The sequence below is a fragment of the Polypterus senegalus genome, chromosome 6, assembly GCF_016835505.1.
Source record: "Polypterus senegalus isolate Bchr_013 chromosome 6, ASM1683550v1, whole genome shotgun sequence".
NCBI classification, from domain to species: Eukaryota; Metazoa; Chordata; class Cladistia; order Polypteriformes; family Polypteridae; genus Polypterus; species Polypterus senegalus.
In genome coordinates, this window is record NC_053159.1 from 57,520,069 (window position 1) to 57,545,773 (window position 25,705).

General features: G+C 36.0%; 1 protein-coding gene across 8 annotated transcripts in view; it reads left to right on the plus strand.

The window, feature by feature from the left end:
• LOC120531052 (protein kinase C zeta type) overlaps positions 1-25,705 on the plus strand; it is a 677,641-nt gene that overhangs the window by 471,202 nt on the left and 180,734 nt on the right. For all 8 annotated transcript variants that reach the window (XM_039756040.1, XM_039756039.1, XM_039756044.1 and 5 more), the window contains one exon: positions 11,074-11,193. In XM_039756040.1, coding sequence (XP_039611974.1) covers positions 11,074-11,193 — 120 coding nt within the window. The remainder of the gene's footprint in view (positions 1-11,073; positions 11,194-25,705) is intronic.

Sequence of the window (25,705 nt, forward strand, 5' to 3'; positions counted from 1 at the left end):
AACAGTAGTTTGCGTCTTGGAAATCTGCCATGCAGGCCGTTTTTGCCCAGTCTCTTTCCTATGGTGGAGTCGTGAACACTGACCTTAATTGAGGCAAGTGAGGCCTGACGTTGTCCTGGGGTCTTTTGTGACCTCTCGGATGAGTCGTCTCTGCGCTCTTGGGGTAATTTTGGTCGGCTGGCCACTCCTGGGAAGGTTCACCACTGTTCCATGTTTTTGCCATTTGTGGATAATGGCTCTCACTGTGGTTCGCTGGAGTCCCAAAGCTTTTAGAAATGACTTTATAACCTTTACCAGACTGATAGATCTTAAATCCTTCTGTTCTCATTTGCTCCTGAATTTCTTTGGATCTTGGCATGATGTCTAGCTTTTGAGGTGCTTTTGGTCTACTTCTCTGTGTCAGGCAGCTCCTATTTAAGTGATTTCTTGATTGAAACAGGTGTGGCAGTAATCAGGCCTGCGGGTGGCTACGGAAATTGAACTCAGGTGTGATACACCACAGTTAGGTTATTTTTAACAAGGGGGCAATTACTTTTTCACACAGGGCCATGTAGGTTTGGATTTTTTTTCTCCCTAAATAATACTAAAAACTGCATTTTGTGTTTACTTGTGTTATATTTGACTAATGGTTAAATGTGTTTGATGATCAGAAACATTTTGTGTGACAAACATGCAAAAGAATAAGAAATCAGGAAGGGGGCAAATAGTTTTTCACACCACTGTATGTCAAATTAACATTTCGCATAACTTATTTAAGATCCCTGATATGTAACTATACAATTCATTTAAGATTCAGGTCCTAATTTCAGTTAAATCTTTCAACATTTCAGTTGTGAATGACAATAGTTACTAATTAATATGTCAAGGTGTAAATTCTCATCACTGCACAAAAGCAGATGACATCTGTTAATGTTGCAAGAAAAGATAAACCACATTACACTAACAGATGATAAAGTGTATCTTTTTATTAAAAATACATGTACTAGATCCCAAATCTATTCACACCTAATTCTTCACAGCTGCATAAATTCTAATTTGGGTGGCAAGACATCATTCTTAAGAGTACATCCAAAGAAGTTCTACTAGTCAGTTAAAAAAATACCCATGCTTAACGGAAGTGTACCAGCACCTGCTGTTAGAGATGTACCTATCAGTGGAGTTTGGTTGGAACTCTAATCAACATGACTAGTGTTTGGGGTAATGTGTTAAAAATAACCAGGGATACATAGTCATGTTACTTTTTAACATAAGAGTAACGTAACACAATGCTTATCATATTGAAGTAAAAATAACTTTACTTCTAAAGCTTATTCCCAACACTCAAATAAAAAATAAATACTGCGTTATTTTGCAAAAGTATTATGCTTATTCTGTAACATATTCTGCATACATGTTCTTTGGCCATCTGGTGAGAGGTAGCAAAGAGGAAGGTACACATTTTTAGCATGCAAGCAAGTGAAAAAGAACTGAACAAAAGTTTCAGGTATACATTTAATCCTGCCTGTGCTGAGGGGTCAGAGGAAGCCATTAATTGTCACATCACCACTGGATCCAATGCAAGAAGCAAACAGGGTGGATGGTACACCAGTTCTTTGCAGGGCTCAGTTACACAACCAAGTATAAAAGAGTATGCTGCATACAATTCATTAGCAGAAAGCTATTAATAAAGTGTCAGTTTAGTTTTCACCCAACCATTTGCTGTACTGTGTAGGTATGTATGCAAATATGCAAATGTTCTGGGGCATGGGAAAAACGGGGTGGATGTTTTTTTACTTCACGGCACATGAAGAAGAAAATGTATTTATAAAGTAAAAGAAATTCTGCAAATTTTGCTGTGTTTCTGGTCAGTTTTATTAAGGTTCACCTATGGGCATAAGATTTAATAACAGTAAATTGTGCAGTATTTTATACAAAATAAGAAAAAGTAATACACTGTAATTCATTATATTTTATAAGTAACTATATAACTTTTAGTTACTGTTTTTTGTAAGAAATGAATAATTTAACTAATTTACTTATAAAAGTGACATTTCCAAAAACTTAACACAGTCCAGCTAATCAAGTTCTTCATTGGCATTTGTGTTAAAGTTATGAAACTGATGACGATTTACTCAGCTAGTAGTTACAACTGAAGGAGCAGTAGATAACCAATTTTCAACAACCATTTCTATCAACACATCTTCTATCAAAATAACACTGTTTTTGACCTACAGTAGCAATAATTGATTGTATTGTATGTGCTTGAATTCAATAGGATGTAACACACTTTATTTTAAATGAAGAAAATAATATAGCATACAATCAAGTCAAACTTATACAACTAATGATTTCATAGTGAGCATACAAACACAACAAAGCTAAAATTAGAAATACAAAAATTAAAAGAAAAATATCAGAAAGTTAAAGAAAAGGAGAGCAACCAAAACAAATTCAACACTTACCTGTGAGAAAAAGGAGATCCAACAGCATGAGCAAAAATAGAAGAAAAAGCGAACGTTTTGTGCCCCAAAAAACTTTGAAATAGTATAGAATTTTGGTTACCACTAACTTATTAAAGTTAGGTTTGGATTCTTGCAGTTAAGCAGGATTAGTCCACATGCTGTTAATGCGGTATAGGCAATTACAATCAATTTATCCTTCTCCACTTTAAGCTCATCTGGGAGCACACCAAACGACAGTTGTTAAAGGGTTACAAGTGATTATGACACCAATACTGTCTAATAAGCATTCAAAGATTTTTGTCCAGAATTATGTTAATGTGGTACACTCCTAAAACATGTGGCCCAGTGAAGCTGGAGCTAGATTGCAGTCTCACTGGTTGGAACTTGCCCTGGATTCATTTTGGACAATTTTAAATGATAAGTGTCATCAATGAAAGATTTTAAGTCAAAAGATTATAATACTTTGAGCATATGGAGGTAGATTATATTCTATGCTTGGTTGCCTTCAACTCCTTTTCTGAGATATTAATTGAGAGAATCTTTTTCTACCATACCATTGGATCTTTAAAATGTTCTGTTAATGTTTATAGGGATGTTATAAGAATGATGTTCATTTTGACAGCATTGATTCTCCCTGCTAATGTGAGATGGAGGGAAAACCATCTGTTCACGTCTTGTTAAATTTTTTTTCATGAAATTATAACCTCATTTATCTGGAATAGTGTAACTAACTTAGTTGAAAATTATGTTTAAAATTCCACTAGGTAGCCATCAGGCCGTGCTGTTTTCCCAATTTCGAGTGAGGTTATAGCATCCAGTAGTTCTTAAGAGTGTCAGAGGTTTGTCAAGTGCCACTGCACTAAAAGTATCAACCTGTAGTATTTAGTAATATGGTAAATCCTGTTCAATTCTCTGTTTCTTGAGTGAGTAAGAGTGTTGTATCAACCTTTCTGTTTATCTTTAATGCTGTGTATTGTCTCGTTATACCCTTTCACCGTTTTTGGTACCTCAATCCAGCTAGACTACATATGATCTATTACGTACTTGCTATTACTTATTACTATTCCAGGAATCTACTGTATGTGTTTTGATGTCCTAGCCTGGGCTCTAACTCTTTTTCCTTCCTTTAGCTTACTGAGATCTCTTATTCCTCTGTTGTAATAATGAGCTTGTCTAGACTGATTATCTTTCACTATTTGGTCTGTGTTCATCACTGCTGGATGTGGTAGACACCTGCATATTGGTAGCAATGTTTTGGCCCTTCTGCTCTTGAGGTTCTATACTGGACCCGTAATAAACTCTTGTGAAGGAATGTTTCTGTGTTCTAAGATAGCAAGATAGGGATCTGATCTATTTTTGCTTTTGCCATTGGATGTTTTGCAGTTTTGACAGCAGATTCTGCTTTGCCATTGCATTGTGGATAAACAGGAGATGATGTCTTATGCTCAAAGTTTCCAATTCTTGCTAACTGCTTGTATTCCTGGGAGGAGTACTGTCGTCTATTACCAGACAGCACAATATCTGGGGTGCTGTGACATGCAAAACGACTAACTTATGAACAACAGTAATTGATCTAGTATCTGGAAGGTAGTCAGTTTCCAGAAGTTTGAGAAATAGTCAACAGTAATTAGATAGACCGTGTTATTGAATTTATTTGTTATTCAATTATTGAATTGAAAATGTCTGTTATGACTTTTGACGAAGTGTCCCTGGAATTTTATATGGACACATTGCCTCTTTTCACTGCAGTACGTCTAAATGTCTGCAAACTTCCTATGTAGGTTTTCAGGTCTTTGTGCATACCCAGTTAGTACATGCATTCTCTGGGCTCTACGTAGATAGCCCTTGATACCTAGGTGTGCATGAATTCTCTTCATAATTTCTGATCACCCAACCAAAACATGTTGTGCCTTCTGTAGATGTGTGTCAGGGCTAACCAAGCAGACTGGTACGATGTTACAGCTGACTCCACAGTCCAGTCGGAATTTTACTAGCCTCTCTTCTATAAGCAATATTGCGGAAGGTTGCTCCTTTGTGTACTGTCACCTTCCTGTTGTGAACTGAGGTAAAGTATCAGTGAAACTGTTCATTTACAGTTTCTATCACACTCTTGACTTCTTTTTTTGTAAAAGTGTTTGGTCTTACATTCAGCTGTAAAATGATTTAATGTGCCATGTTTTTGCATTGTTTTCCATATGTTGGGCAGATTCCTTTTCTCATTCTTATGGGTTTCCACAAAATGTATATATTTTAATCTAGATCTTATAAGCTTTCTTAACTGCATTCACTTCTTTAAATTCCTATCCTTCTGTTGTCTTCGTATACTCTTGACAGTTCAGCAGCTCTGCATATTTGCAAACATTTTTCTACTGTCAAATTTGTGTTTCTTAAAAGTCATTCTCTGAAGTCTTAGCTCTAAATTGCCACATACTATTATATATCTTATTATTGACTCTTTTATTGTTCCAAAGTTGCATGTCACTGCTTCCTGACTTCTATCAAATATTAGAAAACTGTTACCTTCGCTTTCTCCTCTGCTTTGCTAAAGGTGATGCTGATGTACAGTTAAAATTAGTCTTCCCATAATTTCTGTGCCTTGGACAGAATTGGCTGTTTTGAATTCAAAGCTCAATCATTTTTTTCCTGCACGGTCTCAAAAAAAATTTGGTTTAGGTTTCCTCATCATCCTTAAGTAGTTTTATTTGCCTCCTTTTTCTTCAATGTTGTAATCATCACTGCCACCATGTTTTACAGAAATAGTTGTATTAAATAACTTACATGAACCTACCGTCTTAGTTCTCTCCAACTTTACTTACAACACTATCAAAGCAACATCTGAGCATCTACATGCCTCTCACAAAAGGCTCAGTACTCGAACATTGAGTTCCCCTTGTTATAGTATAGACCAAATAAGACCTTCCCACAATGAAGACTGAATTTTTGGGATCAGCACACTGGCTCATTAAATGTCTGTCCTGCATCATTGACTCAGATATGTGCATATGGTTTCTCCTTGTGTATATGCTGTTGCTTTTTTTTCTGATAGCTTGTTATAGTGTAAGCCTTGAACCTTTGTTCAGTTTTTACCATGCAGAAAAGCTCAATGGGAGCCTGGATGTGACAATGCTGTCTTAGTATTTCCTGGAGTCAATGGAGGGGCATATTCAATCTGTGAATTTTAACATGGCAGTGCTATTTTTACAGCAGTGGTGCCCACACTTTTTCAGCATTCGAGCCACTTTTAAAGTGACCAGGTCAAAATGATCTACCTACATTAAAAATGCTATACACATATACAGTATGTGTATGTATACATATTATATATATATATATATATATATATATATATATATACACTGTATATACTGAGTATCAGAGGTAGGTAGTAACAAGTTACATTTACTCAGTTACATTTACTTGAGTAACTTTTTAAAAAAAATTGTACTAGTTTTACTGCACCATACTTTTTACTTTTACTTGAGTACATTTGTGAAGAAGAAACGCTACTGTTACTCTGCTACATTGGGCAACACTCAAATCGTTACTTTTTTGCCATTGGATAGTCTGACGGACAGTTTTCAATCCGCTCTGCGTAGTGTATGCTGTCAAATTGCGCACATGCCTTCCATTGCGTCTCCAGCTCCGACACGAGATTTTGGATGTACCCCAAATCAAGGTGCTGCAGATTTGAGGACAGATGTTGCTTTTTTTATTTGAAAGCATTAACTGAGCTAATCATATTGACCATGGTTTTCTCTTTTCCTGCAGCTGTAAATTAAGCTCAACATGTTGGTCAGATCAGGAAAAAAAATGTCAAGTGCAGCAGCCATTAATCGTTATTAAGTTGATTGTATTCTGCATGTTTAATGACAAGGAGAAACTCCTTTTTCTCCGGCCAGGGGTCTTGAAATCTCAGCAGGAATTTCTCCCTAGCCATCTGCCTCAACGAAGGCATCTTTGATCATCTCTCCATCTTGGAAGGATTTCTTATGCTTAATGATCAAGTGACTCACCCGGAACAATGCTTCGGGTTTTAGTTCCTTCTCCTTTCTCTTTCTCGGATCTCTTTCGGGAGGAAGTCAGTTTCGTAGTTTTTATGAACAGTTCGAAAGAGCCTTTCCACATTTTCCTCCTTTGGAATAGCAAGAATAGATTGACAGATCAGACAAACGCACTTCAATTGTGACATTGTGAGAGAAAGAAATTCTCTTCCAATTCCACATCTAGCCCATAACCAACATTTTTTTTTTTAAAATCACTTCATTAGTCAATATAAATTGGAAGGCTAACTAGATCACTTAGATAGTCGTAGTTTTTCAGTAGCTCGCGCGTTTGATTGTGCATGCGGGATGACCAGTGTCTTAGATGAAAAGAGATCTCAGACTGGCTGCCCTGTATGTCAATCAAGTGGCAAATGCCATAGGGAGGATATATGATAGACTAACATTAAAAAATTTTTTTTTTGAATGCAACGCGATCTACCTGCACTACCTTTCCGATTGACGTATTGGGCACCCCTGCTTTACAGGCTTTTGTGGAGTACTGGAATTGCTACACAGTGATAATGGATTTTGTGTATTTACAGACAAAATGAATTGTTCATATGGCTGTGTTAGAAGTAGGACAATATGCTTAAGCTCATAAACTATTTATTACTGTGCCTGTACACCCACAGGGCAGGGTGGGTATTTTAGTCCCAGGCGACAGTCTTGTGGGGTTCTGTGGGGTCTGCTAGAGGGAGCTGCAGGGATTGGGATTCCTTACTCAATGGGATTTCAGCCTCACCTGGAAGTGCTAGACAGCCACAGCTTCATATCACCAGAATCACTCCCAAGGTAGGATAAAAGGAGCAGCCTCACTTCATTCTGGGAGCCAGAGTCCATTGAGCCAGCTTAGGGCTATAGAAATAAATTTGTGTCTTCACCAGAGATGCTAATTCTTCTCCTTTCAGCAAAGCTCGCCACATGGAACAAACCTAAATTCCTCTACCATAAAAAATTTCTAAGCTTAATATTTAATTTTGTATGCAGCACGTTCACTATTTATGCAGTACACCTGTTTTGTCTTACAGGAAATATACTGTATGCCAGAAGTATAATAGCGTTAAAAAAAATCTAACTTTTGGCTTGACCAATATAAATATTTCTGTTGGGTGGGCTAAACATTTAACTCCACTCAGATTTAGCCAGACCCCATTCTTAATATAATCATTCATAATAAAAGTGTAAAAAAAAGTAAAAACAATTGGCTTTGGGCTCCACTGATGAAAATATGCTTAATAGGTTTAAACACGCTCCGTTCCGAATGCTGCAGTGAGGTCTTTCTCCAAATATTTCCAAGCAGCATATACAGTAAATCGAAAGGTGCAATGCATTTTATTATTATATAAATTACAAAATTAATTCCAATAGGTGTTGTATCTGAAATGTTACCACCAAATACTGTATACCCAACTGAGCATAACTGCTAGGACAAAAATTGGCTTATTCTGTAATAATAATGAATAATTTTATTTATTACACAATTTTCTTAACCTAAATGGATACAAGGAATAATTTAAAAAGGAGAATGCAAAATATAACAACAACAACATTTATTTATATAGCACATTTTCATACAAACAGTAGCTCAAAGTGCTTTACATAATAAAGAAGAGAAAAATAAAAGACACAATAAGAAAACAAAATAAATCAACATTAATTAACATCGAATAAGAGTAAGGTCCAATGGCCAAGGGGGACAGAAAAAACAAAAAAAAAAAACTCCAGACGGCTGGAGAAAAAAAATAATAAAATTTTTTAAACTAAGTAGTAATGACAATATGAAAAACAATATGCAATAAAATATTCAAACAAAGCAGGATAATAAAAAACAATAATACAACTTAAAATTATGCAAATGTAATAAAAGTAAAAGAAAAGCAAAAAGGAAGTGAAAAGAAATAAGAAACGCAAGTCCGTTGGACTTCACAAACAGTAGAGGACCTTGTCTGTCAGATGTCTTCTGTTTTACATACCAAAATAGAATGAAAGAAAAGACAAAAAGGGTAGAGATTGTTTCTGAACACGCCATAGTTGTTAACCCTTAATACAGTAAGGGCTCTGTCAGGCAGCACACTACTGGCTGTCACAAAAAGGGGCGAGCACGACTGTGCTTGAAGAGTGGCACTGAGTTGGTAAATGTTACATGACCAGCAATTGATTTTCAGTCATTTAAATTGTCATGGGCTGCAAACACAATCTGCAAATCTGACATGCCCTATGAAAAGAAGTTGTTTAATGTGAGAAATGAGTAGATTATGAATATGCAGCAGAACTGAAAAAGAGGTAAACTGATTTTTCAGATGTTTAATTTGTGCTACAAACTAAAGGAGTTATATGAAGTAGTTAGGAGTACACTGGAGGCTGATAGAAAGGAGGAAATAGGAAATGATGTGGATGTAAGGAGAAAGATACAGCAGATCTGGAAAATATATTGAAGGACTTGAATCTGCTTGGAAGTGTGGGTGAGACTGTTAGTTAGACATAGACTATATTGACACAATTTGTCATGGAAAAATAACTGTCCGAGAGCAACAACTGAACATGAATTTCGGAAGTGTAGCTGGGCAGGTGGAGTGTGGCTCATTTGGAGGGATTACTTGGTATGTTATAAGACTCATTTTATTTGTCATATGGCTTGATTTTGAGAGGGAGGGAATTAAAGGAAATGAAAGCTGCTCAAGAGAATCTTTTTGATCTGGATGCTGATTAGTATAACATAGAGGATATTATGGGATGGAAGGAATATCCTAATAAACAAAAATGTGACCAGAGAGGAGAAGTGGGTGCAAAAGTGTCTAGAAAAGAAGGTGGAAGGGAAAGTCGAGAGAAATGTGGAGAACGTCATGCCAGCTGTTCAAAAACAATGAATGTATATTTTTAAATTGTAGGTGGAATATTTTACATATTCAGATTTAATGTGCATGTTGCTGCTGCAGTTTTATTTAATTGTTTCATCTTAACATTACTTATGCTATGCCCATTAAACAGTTGGATGTATTCATTATACATGACGCATGTTTGTAGCAGGAAAGGCAAAGAAAGGACATTGTGACTTATTACTGCAGTATTTTAATAAACTGTCAGCTTCACTTATATTGCATCGACTTTTTAAGATGGGATGGAGTTAGTAGACACGTATGCTGTGTCCAGACTACACTTGCATATGTGCAAACACAGGGTCAATTTGGAATCACTAATTAACCTAACATATGCGTCTCTGAGGATGTGGATGAAAAATAGGAGGATCAACAGGAAATCCGTGCAGACACTGGGAGACTGGACAAACTCCATACAAATAATTACTACATGAAGGATACGTATGCAAACTCCACTGAAAATCGTTTATGTTAAGATGTATTTTAATGTAAATTAAAATTTGCTGCTAATGTTTTGGATTTAATTGTCCTGCATTATATTAAATGTAGTTTTAAACCGAGCCCACAATATGTGTGTACCTATTTAGATTCATTGGTTCAACCATGGTGATGTCATTGTGGCAAAGTGCATTGTTCTACCATGCTTAAATTGTACAATGTTGGAAAAGCTATTAATTAAACTTAAGTATTTTAATTTGCCAAAAAAAATCAGTGAATCTTGTACTATGCTTTTGGTCTTAGAAAAATATTTTATTTAACTTTGAACCATGCATAAGAGAACAACTATATATAGCTATAATAATGTATTTGTGATGTTTTTGTTTACCATGGAACAAATCTGAAACAAACATAAAAGAGAAGTATAGTTTCAGCTATCCTAACTATTTTTTATGTCTGTTATCTAACACAGTTAATCAAGTGCAGGGGCTAAAGCCATTCCTCCAACTTGCATGGCACCAGTCTATCACTGGGTACACTCAGTTTAACTAGGCCAGTTTAGAGTCACTAAATAGCGTAACATTGGCTTTGCAATGGAGGAGAAAATCCATGTGGACATAGCAAGAATTTGCAGACTCTACACAGAGAATACTTGGGCTGTTTTTTAAACCAAAGATGCTGGTGATGTGAGGCTACAATGTTAACCATTGTACCACCATTTTGCATATTTAAATTAACTACAGTATGAGAGTAGAATTACTGCTGTTGGAGAAACAATGCTTCATTCTATGTGAACAGTTTATAATGAGATAGAAACGTGACATTTTAAGATTTTCTTCACATGGTTTTAAAAAATCATGGTCATATAGTATTGAATTTAAGCAAATATTAGTTTTTTATTTAAAAGACATTTTTGATAAACATAATTTTTGTTATTGTGTAATATGTTAGTTGTATTGTCACATGTATAGAGTTGTTAATTGTTTCATTATTCATTGCCAATTCTCTTCCATGGAAATAAGATAATTCCAAACGTATGTAAATTAGTAGTAGATATACAAACACAAAGTAAAATTCCTTCATACAGTGTCTCCAGAGGACTTAGAAACACGAAAATACGATTGTTTCTATTCTCTGTTTTATTCTGAATATTTTTATTACATATTGTAATTAAACCATCTTTTTTATTCATTTAACTGGGCTTTTGAATTATTATTTACCACATTTTGTTTAATGTTTACCTTTATTCCCTTATTAATCACTACTACTTTACAGATTTCAGTGTTGACTGGTGGGCCCTGGGTGTTTTGATGTTTGAGATGATGGCTGGAAGATCACCATTTGACATCATAACAGACAATCCCGACATGAACACAGAAGAATATCTCTTTCAAGGTTAGTTGTAAGCTATGTATTTGTTAACCATCTCACCACATCAAACCTTCTGGAATAAAGTTTGTGCTTTTTTGCTTTTGATTGGTTATTTGTCATGCTTAATCAAATTCAACGGGTTCTCACTTGACTTAACTGTGACAATGTAATTTTTTCCCCATTTACTGTGCAGGGACTTCATTAAGTAGCTATTATAATAAATAAATATTTGTCATATGACAAAGTGCCACAGAGAATTAGTAAAACAGATTTTCTTTTTATTATATTCCATTGTATCATGTTTTATAGGATTGTGACCAATTGCTTTATTTTCTTTTATACATGTGTTAGCATTTCTAGCAAGATGTGTTTTAATATCCAGCAGTTGGCCAATGACACTTGTTTTTCCAGATGTTTTGTCATCAAGTGGCACTTTCCAAAAGTCTGACAGTAGTGCTTGAGCCCCGTGCTCCTTTGTATTGTGCTGTGCATCTGCATTATTGTTATTTGTTTATATTCTGTCATTTTGAAAAAAATAAATAAATAAAAAAATTCAAACGTGAGCATCATTAGTCTTTGAGCCCTAGGAACCTCGTTACCTGAACTATTCTATAAGATTTTAGTAATAATTTACAGCTCTGATGGTGATCTTTCTGGTAATAAAGTAGGTCATTACAATAGCAATTGACAAGAAGAATTCATAATTAATTGCAGAATATCAGTATTTGTGGGTTTTACTAGAGTGCCTCTTTCTTTTTCATGATTTGGCTCAAAATCTAATTGGCACATCATCATCTTATAACAGGCTTAAGTTTCGTGTTTGGAATTTTCTGTTGAGCAGTTTTAGCTCCAGACCATCCTCAAGAAACCATGACACACAGACACATACCCAAAATTGAGATATTGATGTTTTTGGTATCAGGGGACCCTAAAAGTTGAGATTCATCAACGACCGGAGATCGAAATATTTGACGAATCTAAAGCATTTGCTGCTCCCCATATAGTGAGGGAGGATGCAAAGCAAAAAGTAGTATAATTTCTGGATGGGCTCCACCCCCAAAATTCTGAATCAGATTAAGCGGCTTTAAGAATATTATTCTTTTTGTGTTCCTCTTTTTTTAGAAGCACATTTAATTGCTTAGCTTTTTTTTTATATAGCTTTTTTCCTTCCCCCAGATCTGCTCTTTAGTGTTATGTACTTGAGAGTCCAACATAATTCCAAAAATGCCCACTACAGGGGAAAACACCACCAAAAACACCAACTAGTAATACAGTAAGGAACATAGAATTTATAAATAAAAATATTTGTCACAAGAATGCTTTGAACAAAAAGCAAGCTCATTGGAGCAGAAAAAGGCAAAAAGGGGTTGCCTGAAGTCTAAAGCAATCCAAGCAAACAAAATCCCAATACAGAATCCAGAAAAAGTAGTTAATAGTCACAATATTATGGGAAGTTCCTTGTAATGATAGGTAGGTGGCCCCACAGTTTGGGGAACCACCCACAAAACATAAAGGACATAACACATTAATTGGTAATACAGCAAATAATAAAAAAAGTAACTAACATATATCAACAATGAATAAAAAAAGAGAAAAGTTTAAACACCACCCAGGGAGGAATCCTGGTTTTAATACAAAACTTAGAATTCTAAAGATTTTCTGTGGATTTTAATTAGTTCAAAGATATGGACTTTTTAAAGCGACAACAGCATTGATATGTGGGCAGCAATAATGGCTAATTGCCAGTGCTTATTGCACCAGTATAATCAATGTATTTATGTATTAGTTTTCCCTCAAAAAACAAGAATGAAAAGAAAAATACTAAATGCATGATGTTTTTACACAGAATGTTTTTATTTATTATTTAAACAGATTAAATAACAGTAATAAATGACACCCATTCCAAAAACTGCAGTGGTCTTTAGAAAAACAGTTTAGAAATACTGAAAATTGGCATGCACTTTATTGACCCATATCAATGTAGTTGCTTAACCGATTCCTTACTTCTCAGTCTTCTACTTTCTGAAAGGAGGAGATACCCTTTGTTTACACATACTGTTAGACAATTCAAAGTCTCAATATATTTTTAGTTTACCAGTGTTAGGTTGTAGTGGAGGGAACAGAGCATGTAGAAAGATTTTCTGATATCTGCTGAATATGTAAAAACTACTGGAAAAACAGAAGTGACAACTTATTTTTTTTTTTGTTTTTAAAACTGCCTACATCATTAGCAGGTGAAATATGTAAGTTGTTAAAATTAAAAATTGTAAAAGCAGTTTTCAAATAGTACTATTTTTATTTATATAGCAGAAAAACAATTGTTATTCATAAAAAAATATAACCACGCAATTGCTAAGATAGAAAGAAAATGCAAAATCATCTCTTGAATTCAATTGGAATCATAATTCCAATATAGAATAACTTAATTAGAATGAAGAGAAGGTAAACATAAATAAAATACACATTGACAAGCTTAATCCAACTAAGAATCATAGCAGGCTGCGGCAGGAATATAATGAAATGAATGTATTCTGTGTGGTGATCGCAGCTTGCGCCTCCTCTTAGTGCAGAGGAAATCAGTTTAAGAAGCACATAGTGATTAATATGGCCCGGGAACGCTTAACACAAAGCATTTATGCGCTACATAATTTATGACGGGGTTTGGGAAGATCTACTAAATTACATATTCATTTTAAGATGTTTAGTTTACAATGTTCTACTTTAATGACAAACTACGAGAATAAAGTCAACATGACGACTTTATTCTCATCATAAGCGTCTAGATTAAAGTGGAAATGTCGAGAATAAAGTCAACATGTCGACTTTATTCTCATCATTTTTTTTTCTTCACTGTCTCCGTATTTTTTTTTTTTCCCCACTGTGGCCCTAATACGCTTCCGTCCAATTAATGGCTAATTAATATTATGTTGCTGAACACGGTCCAAAAGATTCAATAAGCCACATCAGTGTCTACTGTCTGTCTACTGTTTACTGTCATTGCGAAGTGGCTAACAAACGTAAACAGAAGTTTTCCCTATCCCTACTAATTAATGTTATCTTGTTTCAGGATACATGTCTTGCATAATATCTGCCGTTATCCAATGACACATCTGCTTACCTATATCTTTTGCTCGTTTCTCCTCCTCTTCTTTTATCATTTTTCTAAACTGAGCATCTGATGGCTTTGACCTTTTCTTGTCCATCTTTCATCGGTGTTAATGTTGCACTACAGTATCAACACTCATCCCCAACCCCAGAATCACCACAACGTAAACTAATAGACCTGCACCTTTGTGCGCAGATTCGGTTTGTGTAGGGTTTTTTTTTTTTGCGATTTCGCACAACCCAGGAAAAATTAATTGTGACATAATGAGCTTGGATTGACAATATTAAGAATGAAATGTGCTTTATTTAGAAGCACCCCGCACCCCTCCCCTTTCGACAGGTTGTGTATGAGACTTCAGCACAGCAGCAGCAAGCAGGCGCACCGGGGGCCCTCTCGCTCACTTCCCGCATATATGGGTGTGATAGAATTTAGAAAACACATCGGTGCAAATTATAAGTCTATATCATAATATCTGTAGCATTTGTGTTTGCTTGCTTGTTTTTTATTTTGTTTTATTTTGCGAGCTGGTTATTAGATGCCGCTCCAGCCAGCTAGAGAACCCCCCCACCGCTCCGCCCCTCTCCTCACAGGGCGGCAAGCAGCAGGTGCACCTTGCAAATGGAGGGCACCCTTAATCTCCGCAAATGTGCAATAGAAAATGGATTATTGCCGATGCAATCCCAAAAATGCGCTGGCATGATGTCGGGGTAGCATGGGCACGCGCAAAAAAACAAAACATTTTTTGATGATGTCCATGATGCTGCCCCACCACGATGCCGCCCTGGGGATCGGCCCATGTCACCCATATCAAAAACCGCCACTGACAGCAGCCCTGAGCAAAAGGCAGAAAATAGCCCTGGGTAGAGTTACAGTCAATTGCAGGATTCCCCCAAAACACACACACCTGCACTCAAGCTCAATTGGAATCTCGATTTACCATAACCTGAATGTCTTGGCAGATGTGGGAAGATCACTAGAGCAATCGAAGTGAAATGTAAGAAGACATACAAGAATATTTACACCCAGCCCATTACTGGTGTCGGCTTTGAAATCCAAATTCTGTATTCTTGAAATAGCATCACTAACTACTGCACTGCTTTGCTACCCAAAGGCATAAAATAACCAAATTCTTTTTTTTTTCTTTCAATTTTCTTCTCACCAAGAAAGAAAATCACACTTATTTACTAAGTTTTCTAACTAAACGTCAGGTGCAGGTAGATAAGTCACATACCAGCTTTCCAACTTTTCTCATAGCATGTAAGGGTTCAAGCAGTAACTAAATTCACTGGCAGCAAGGCTGCTCAGAAAGGCTAATGTTTTTTGCATAAAGGGATTGATTTGCTCCAGTGTAACATGTATCTATTTTTTTGAAAGCTGATAGACTGAGGATTTCATTTTCCTTATTGGACAAAGATGTGCCTGTCACTTTGATTTTGAAATAATGGTTGTTGTATCTATGACGAGCAAAGACTCCCGTACATTTATTGACAAAGAAATTGTCCCATTAAGCAATTGATGTGACTTATAGAAGCAAGTCTATATGTTGTAAAAATCCAAACCTCTGCTCTTCCTCCATGTTGCTTTAATAGTAAAAAACAGATGCATAAACAGGGCATATTCCAAAACTTACATGCAAACTTACAACTTACCCAGTGTAAATATTTTACCAATTGCTGTTGTATACAATGATAAATATACAGTCATTTGAAACCTAAATTTCTTTGTGTGCAGGGGCCATTTTAGCAGACTGTGAGCTTAAGGGTTAAACTAGAAAACCATGGAATGTGGCATGTTAACAGGATAATTCAGAACTTAAATTGTATTAGTTACTAAATGAATGATTTTATACCTTTTATGTAAAATGTTAGCCTTTAATGTCAGTTCCAGAGATGATAAATGCAGGCTGACCTTGGCATTTTAAAGCACTTATAATTGTTTAGCAAATACATAAATAACATTAAGTCTGTTGCTTTTATCATGCATATCAGTCAAATAGACTGGACTATCTATACTAGGAAGATAACTAAATAAAATGTTCTTTGTTTTGAGGAAATTCAACATAATCTCTGTGGATGTTCTACAGATACCGAAACATTTTTTGAGGCCCAATATCAGCCAAATGTATTGATGCTCAATGATATCAATCTGCCCTAATTTTAATACAGACATTTATGTCATTTACTCATTAAATTTTAAACTAGTATTCAGCTTTACTACATTTATTTAAGTCAAATGCTCTACGAAAATATTCACTACACTTGAATGCTTCCCTGGTGACATATTTATTTGTGTAACTTTACACATATAATTTTTTTTTTTTTGTTCTTTTATTTTGCCTTATACAATTTCTCGTATTAGGAATTTGTTAGTTTTCGCATACCCCTTGGGGTCAGAGCGTAGGGTCAGCCATTGTACAGCAACCCTGGAGCAATTGAAAGTTAAGGGCCTTGCTCAAGGGCCCAGCAGAGTAGTATCTCTTTTGGCAGTGACGTGGATTCAAACCGGCAACCTTTGGGATACCAGCACAGATCCTTAGCCTCAGAGCCACCACTCTGCCCTAAAGTTACATGTATGTTAATCATATTTCATTAAAATGACTATGCCCAACTATTGATACATCATTATGAAAATATTGCTGTAAAATAAAATGCATAGTACTGTTTAGTATAGTTCTCAATGTATCATCAACAAAAATTGTACAGTTCACACATTTTTACATAAAAAAATTAATTAAATCATTCAAAGGGCTGATTTCAAGACACACCACCACGCCCACTCTGTAAGCCACGAGTGCAATGATTATTTATTAAAACTGGCCTTTTTTATGGGAGCTGTGGACCCGCTATACAACAGAAGGAAGCTGGGTTCAGGGGAGGTTACAGTTTTGAGGGAGAGTTCCTCTGTGTGATGCACCGAGAACAATTTACAGTACAAGGAGAGACTGAACATGTGCGGAAGTCATTGGCACATATGAACCATAAGGAAAACAAAATAGAGCACAAAGAGTTCACAGCGAATCCACAGGGAGACTGAACACATGCAGAAATCATCGGCACGTACAAACCGGAAGGGAAACTGGCTTGTTCGTCACCCAAGTGTGTGGTTATGAACAGATGCAAAAGTTTGGAGAACTTTTTGGTTTTAACCCGATTTGTATGTGTTCATGACCCGAGGTTCCACTGTATTTAAAAAAAGAAATGAGTTTTTGTTTTCAGAGATTTTGTATCTCTGTAAATATACTTGTAGCAGTTTCACCTAAGACAGAGTTAGCACCACCTAAGATAAGTTAGCACCAGAATTAAGAAATTATGGGTTACGGCACACACTCGGTCAGTGCGCCTAGGGAGTCATTGTGTAAGTCAGTGCCATAGTGGGCACTTGGATTTAAAGACTATAACTTTATTCTATCTGTAGTACTAAGTTAGAAAACTGCTTGGGTAATTGACATTTGAGGTATATCTCATTCCATAAGGTATTGACCCCTGATACAGCTGAATGCAGAGTTAGAAATTTGCTTGCTTCAGATGGACTGATAAAAACTGTACACAAAAACAGGGTACAACTTTTCCCTGCCAGATTCCAAGCATCACTAAACATCCACCTGAAAATACAGATCTAGCCAAAACCCATTCTAGGAAAAAGTTTTAAAGAAGCAAACAATCTATTCATAACAGGACACCTGTGCATCTGTACTATATATAAAGACAGCATCTTCAATAATTATACCCCCAGACAAAACAAAAACAAGATTACAAGAGTGTTATAATTTAAACTCAGTTTGCAAAACAAAGAAAAACTGTGTAAAAGTAAGTCATGAGGAGATGACAAAGTGCTCTCTGAGCACAGCAGATGGCAGGCATGTTGCCCAAGGAATGCAGAAGTTGTAGATTTCTGAAGTCAGTACTTGAAACAGTTAATGTGCCTTTTGACTTTGATACCATCAGTACCGTGGATAAGGATATATAGCATCCAGTTGCTGACTGCATACAGTATCTTATTGTATATATATTAACTAAATTAAACAGAATATACACTGCATAGACCACAATACTGAATGAAAAGTTATTCTGAAAATATAATGTTTATTTTAAAATGTTACCATTAATGCTGCCTTTAATACAGTACATTTTGCCAGCCATCAAGATGTTGCGATGCTTGTGTTTTCAGTTGAACCCTAAATATTTACAGTGCACAAACGGGATAAAATTGTGGACTGGATTTTATAGAGAAACCCCCATTGGGCAGGGCATTTTCAATAGCATATTTCACCAGAATCTACCATCAAGATAGTAAGTTGTCCAAGAATGTGTATTCTTAAAAAAAATTATACATATTATATTATATATTATTGATCAAGAATTTGACAGTTTTACTGTTGTGTTTTAGGAAGGACTGTAATGAAAAAGGATAAAAGGGTTTGTGATATATTTTGTCTTTGTTTGTGTTGCAGAGTACTCATGGTTAGAAAGTGTTCTGTTTATATTAGTAGATCTTTTCAAAATAGAGAGAGCTAATGATCAGCAACAAGACAAAGCATAGCATATGGCAAGAGCACAAATTTAACTAAACCATATTGGTAACTACTACAGCAGATACATTAGTTGCCAGACTCAACATAACCACACCACATCTACAGCTGTGTGTCATAGTTTATGGTGCCTTTTTACCACTAGTCTTCAATTTTGCATATTTTGTGCAGTGTTATGAATTTATTTGGCTTATTATCAATTTTTAACAGTAAATTTGTGACATGTCCTCAACATTTTGTTTTATAGATATGGCCATTTTGTTTTCCTTTTTCATAATCATAGTCATATTGTTAAGTTACTATGCCCATTGCCAGTCAAATGACACACAGTTTATGTCTCATGGCACATGTCATTGCATTCTGCCTAAAAATATGGCTTTGCTGTTTCCAGTGGATCCAGGTTTTTGGCTGTTCCAAACAAACTACCTCTGGTTATTGTGTTTTTGGTGCAGTGTATCATTTACAATGGTTTAGACTTTTTATGCAACTTTTTTACCCTCCAATTTTTTGTACTTTGTCTGGGCTTATATACTTGTATATGTTTTCTGTTTGGTATCTTGACAATGCATGTTTGTTACACTCTAGGTTTGCTTACTATTTTTGGTTGAGTAATTTCCCAGTCCCTCTATTCTCATATTTACTCATTGAGCAAAAAACTTGGAACAAGATTGAGCAACCCTGAGATGATTAAAACGGTAAGAGTGAGTAAGCAGCTTTAAATCTTAGACCTTGTAGGAACAATTAGTTGGTTGTTCACTCTGGCATTATTAAGTATCTTGTTGAAAAAGTTAGTAGATTCATAACTTAAGGAACACTTTGAAATCACTTCTGATTTTTTCTTTTTTTTTTTTTTATTGTTTCTTCCTTATTCACCATTACGAGAAAACCACACACATACATCTTAATATCTAATATGCAACATGTTGAGCTTTTTGGTGTTCACAACCTCAAGATCTGAACAAAGCACGTTTTAGACCATTTTTAGACAAAGACGTGTAGGAAATTACTAGTTTATGATAAAGACTAAATCAATAGGTGTCTTCAACAGAAGGGATCTGAAGTGGTACATGCCATTAGGTTTCACCGCCTAAAGGAATTACAAGGGTCAATGTTGCTCCTTTTCACAAAACTTAAAAAAAATGGGGATCGATAATATAGGCATGTGGAGTGTTGTTTTATGCTATTTCAAGTTTGCTGATTATAAATATATTTTTGATATTTGATTCTTTGCCAGTGGACATAGTCCTCTAAGAGCTGCTCCTGTAAGACTGAAAATCCCATATTTCAAGCATAAGCATGTCAGGGTACCCTTTAAGATTATTTCAATATTAGTGATTTATGAATATGATGCTATTTTTGATCTTTGATCCTTTAATAGTGATCTAGCCCTCTATGGACCTCTATCAGGTGGTAAAACGTCAGATTTTTTGTTACAATCGAGAACATTCAGACATTAAACATTTAAATTGAAGCAGACATTTTAATACATATTGCAGATATATATTATGTACTTCTACAACACTAAGTAAATCTATGATGGCAGAAAGTTATTTTGGAGGTTTATTTTAAGCATTATAGCTCAAGTCCAACTAAAAAACATCACTAAGCCTGTTAGCCTTAATTGGACGTGAAGCAGAACATTTTGTTAGTTCTGGATTGCTACAAATATTGCAAAACACCCTGAATTTTACTTGTGAATGAAGGCCCTATAGGAAGTGAGCTTGTAGAATATTCTACACCTATAAGGCAACTTCAGGATAAGTGACTTAAATCAGAAAAATCAACCTTAAATTTCAAAACTACTTTTGAAGTTTGTGTTTGTATCATCATTCATCCTCAATTAATGTGACTACCAGAGCAATGAGAAATACTGCCTGGATGGTAGACTTCTAAACTGAATTTACTAAATTATTGCAATCATCCCCTACTATCAAGTTTCACCACTGGAACTTTGCCACAATAATTCTTTATTCTGATGTCTCTAATTGTCAGAGTTACCCCCACATCAACCTTACAATTGGGCTATAGGTGTATTGCCTCCGGTATTCCTACTTAAAGAAAATGTTTTTCCCTATCAAGACCTGTGCCTAAGGCTATGGATGACTGTATAAAAGAAAATTTTGAAAACCGGCCCATAAGACCATCCAGTACCTGCACTGGGGATGGGATTTTTTTTTCATAGGGGAAAAAAGATACTGTGGGTCATTGAGACCATGTATTAATTATTATGACCTCATTAAGATTGCATTAAAAACATCTATGCCCTTGCATTTCATCCATACTCAAATCAAGTAACATGGTCCATTATTTTACTAATTTGAGTCTTAGGAGTGTATATAATTTAATAAGAATCAGGTTAGGAGACACACGGAAGACTTCCCTCTAGCCATCTTTTTTAATAATGCTGTGTGTGTGTATAAAAAATAAAAAATATGGTAACGCTCCAGCAGTCTTCCAGACTTATTTTAATGACATTTTTGAGACCATTTGGGAATTTATGTATTAGTGTATATTGACAGTGTTTTGCTTTTTCCCAAAAACTATCCTGATTACAATCATGTTCAGGAAGTATTACGGTACCTATGAGAAAATAATGTTCTTGTGCAATTAGAAAAATGTGACTTTTATAATATATTAGATTTCTTAGTTAGAGTTTAGTCTGAACCACAAACAAGTCACTTTTATTCAAAGAGGACATCCTTTCACATACAAATAGGTGTTGTCTTTTTATATTATTATTATTATCATTTAATTATTGTGCATGTGATTAATGTGCCCTACCCTGATTTTTCCTAAATAGCTGCACTGTAAATTCTCCTGTTGTTATCGCTCTAAAATTCCACTCAGAAAAAGAGATTGACTCTCTTTTTAGTTATTTTTTTTTCACCAAAGACTCCCTAGTACCCCCACAAGCAATTCCATTGAATACTGTTATGCAATTGTGAATCATTGCCTTTCTCCTGCAACTCTAACTTGAATTTATTTGTACTTTGAGAAATCCCTTCCTGGCACAGTTATTGACATTTTCAAGTGTTGTTCCCAGATGTAAATGTTGTCTCTGTTCTGCAGGCAACTAGGCAATAGTCACTGAAAAAATGTTAGTGTCTATAATCAAACGTAGTGTTTCATGAAGTGTGATAAAGAAAAGAATAGGTAAATGTGAAAAAATGTGCCTTGCAGTTGTTTCAGTCATGATTTAAAAAAATAAGTTACTAATTACTTTTACTCATACAAGAATATTGTCCTCAATCATTCTCTTTCTGCCAATATAATATTCTCAGCAAGAATGAATACAGTGGAGCCTCGGTTCACGAACGTCTCTGAATACGTACAAATCGGATTACGACTAAAAGTTCGCCAAACATTTGCATCTGTTCACGACCACACACTCGGTATACGAACAAGCCAGTTTCCCTTTCAGTTTGTGTGTACCGATGATTTCCGCATGTGTTCTGTCTCTCCCTGTGCATTCCCTGTGCAGCGAGAGAGAGCGAGCGAGTAAGGGAATCAGAGACACACACACATGCCCGCGAGAGAGAGAGACACACACACACACGTGAGAGGCACCCACAGGAGAGAGAGAGAGAGGGCTGGCCGCATAAGGCCGAGAAGGCAGTTAAAGAATGCACCGGGCTTGTTTTTAAAGAGACGGATTTGAGCATTGTTTTAACCTCACTGTATTTAATGAAGACTTTTTTCTATTGGATTTTAACCTCCACTTCTTACTTTTCTTGGTGGTTTATTAAATTACGGATTTTTCAAATATTCGTTTTTTTCCCTGTGCTTAAAACTCATTAAAAAAGTGTTTTTAGCAAGCAGTTTGTAGCGCAGTGTTAGTTTTCTCTGTTGTTCAAGGTTTTCTCAGTTTTATTCAATGTTTTTACATTTAGTTTACTATTACGCTGTGCATTCTATGGTGTACTTAACTATATTTGTGCTTACAAATCTTTAAAAAAATATATATATTTGCATACAGTTTGTATGGTCTGGAAAGGATTAATTGTATTTACATACAGTCCTATGGGGGAAATTACTTCGGGTTACGACCAGAGTTTTGGAACAAATTGTTTTATTTTCAAAAAAGTAAACTTGAATTGAAAAGATTTATGATGTCAAAAGCAGATATTTAGTATGTATTAACACTAGAATCCCTGAAGCCTACGAAAAAACTTGTAATCCTGGACCACCTTAAATTCCTTTGCATCTCTCCTCATCAGTGTCTTTTATTTTGCAAATACATTATGTTGATCAGCCCAAGCAGCAAGCAGTCTGCTATGTCTGTTAGTGACGTTCACATGGTACAACAAACTTGCCTCTCCCACTCTGAATTGATGGCATTTACCTCCATTCTTTTCACAAGAGCAGCGATGACCACAGTTGGTGTTGTGGTTGATGTCTGCTCAATACTATTTGTTATACTGGCAATCAAAGATACAGTGTTCCGTGACCGCTATAAGACTATCATGCAGCATTTGCACTTTGACAACAGACACCTGTGCAAAACATGTGAAAAATGACTGATTTGCTGCAATTTTGGACATCTGGTAATGCTTTGTTGAGAGTTGTGTTTTGAGTTACAACCAAGGACAAAGACTTTCCAATTCTGTGGTCATAAAGCTTATAGAGCCTGGACAAAGGCAGCTTCTTCACAGTGCTTTTGCTGGCTAATAGACTGCTGCACCACAACATAACTCTGCTTGGCACCATAAGTAAAATGGGACTTGCATCTGCAGCAAAAGTCACTGTAGTATACAAGAAATTCGCCATGCTAGTGTTTGGATCTGGTAGCGCCATGCTGACAGTGTATGCACCAAAAAAGAAAAAGACTTTGATTGTAAAGTTTGTAAAGTTTTGCTACCTGTAAAAGATATCACTGAAGGGATATAAGCAGACACACAAACACTGGTGAATCATGTCTTCTTGGTATCGTGTTGTCACTTGAATTTTTTGTTAATTTGGTTCTATTCTTGAATAAAAACTTTTGTTATTATACCTGTACAAGTGTTTTTATTTTATATTTCAGTACCCAAATGAATGAGATCAAATCTGTGTCCATCTCTCTCACGCATGCACACACACATTCATACATGAAAACATCACTGTTTGAAAACGCAGTATCATTTGAACATTTTTTTTTTGTTTGTTTTATTTTACCTGTACTCTGTGTTAGGCCAGGTTCATACTTGTGCATGTACTTTACATAAATCTGGAAGATTCCACCAGGTGGCAGGGTGAGATATCATCACAGTGAGAATAGGTTCAGCTTCACTGTGTTGTGAGTTGCCTAAAATACCCATTAAATTCCGAGGGCACCTTGTCACAATATCTCTGAAAAGAATGTTTAATGATTAAATCCATGAATCCAGGGATGTACCCATTCCGACAAGCATTGGGCATGAGACAAACAATCCTTGGAGAGAGCATCAGCTCATTGCAAGGTGAACACAAGCACACACATACACTTGTGTCATTTTAGCATCACCAAATCCCCAAGCCTTCATGTCTTTGGAAGGAAACCGGATCACACTGTGGAAACCCACCAGGAAAACATGCAAACTCTAGGCAGGGAACACAAGGGGTGTGACTCCCTGTGAGGCAGACCGTGCTGCCACAACATGTGTAATTATTGTCACTATTCATTATATAAATGAAGTTAACGACTTGTCTGTAAAATTAAACATACATACTTTATTGCATTTCATCATGATAGTGATATCAAGTATAAATCTAAGGATTCTAAATGTGCTAGAATACAGTATCATAAATGTAACGTGTTCTGTGTGGCAATTGCTGCTGTCAGGTCAGGAGGAAACCCCAGAAGCACATAGCGATTGTCAAATGAGTCGGTTTTAAGATGACGGTTACGAAGGTCTACTTTAATGATAAACTACAAGAATAAAGTGGACATTTCAAGATTAAAATACACCTTTTCACCATGTCCTTCATTTTTTTTCCCTCTGTGGCTCAAATACGCCGCCTTACACTCTGATGCTTTATGAAGGTGCAAAAAAAAAAAAAAAAAGATGGCACAGAAGATAGTATGTGAGACCTTTATGGGGAATATGTGATGCTTCAATAGAAAAGCACCATGAAACCATTTATATGTCAGCATTTTGCTTCACCACATCAAACCATTCATCAAACATCGAAGCATGCACATCGATCCAGTAGGATCCTCAAAGCGGCTTTCTGTCACATGTAGATAGTAAACAGAGACTCTAACGTCACATTCCGACTTTTATCGCACTGCACACCTTGACTTTTTGCTGGTACTGCAACTCGCGCACACATCACGTTAATTTCTGAGGATGTGTTCAAAGGACACATCAAATGGACGCTGGGAAAACGTGACAGCCATGATGGAACTGACAGTACTGAAAATGCAGACAGACTTCATCTTTTTAGGCGCACACACTGTCAGCATAGCACTGCCACATCTAAACACTAGCGTGGAAAGTTGCTCACGTACTGAAGTGACTTTAGCTGGAGGTCCCATTTTACTTATGGTGCCAAGCAGAGTTGTGTTGCAGTGCAGCAATCTATTAGTCAGCAAAAGCACTGTGAAGAAGCTTTCTGTTTTTTTTACGGTTCACCTTTGTCCAGAAACGGCTCCAACTTTATGACCACAGACTTGGAAAGTCTTTGCCCTGGGTTGTAACTCAAAACACAGTTCTCAACAAAGCATTGCCAGATATCCAAAATTGCAGCAAATCTGTTGTTTTTCACACATTCTGCACAGGTGTCTTTGCTGTCGTAGCGTCAAAAGACATCATATTTTTGATTGCCGGTACAACAAATAGTTCTGAGCAGGCATCAACCACAGCACCAACTGTGGTCATTGCTGCTGTTGTGAAAAGAATGGAGATAAATGCCATCAGCTCAGAGAGGGAGAGGCAAGTTCA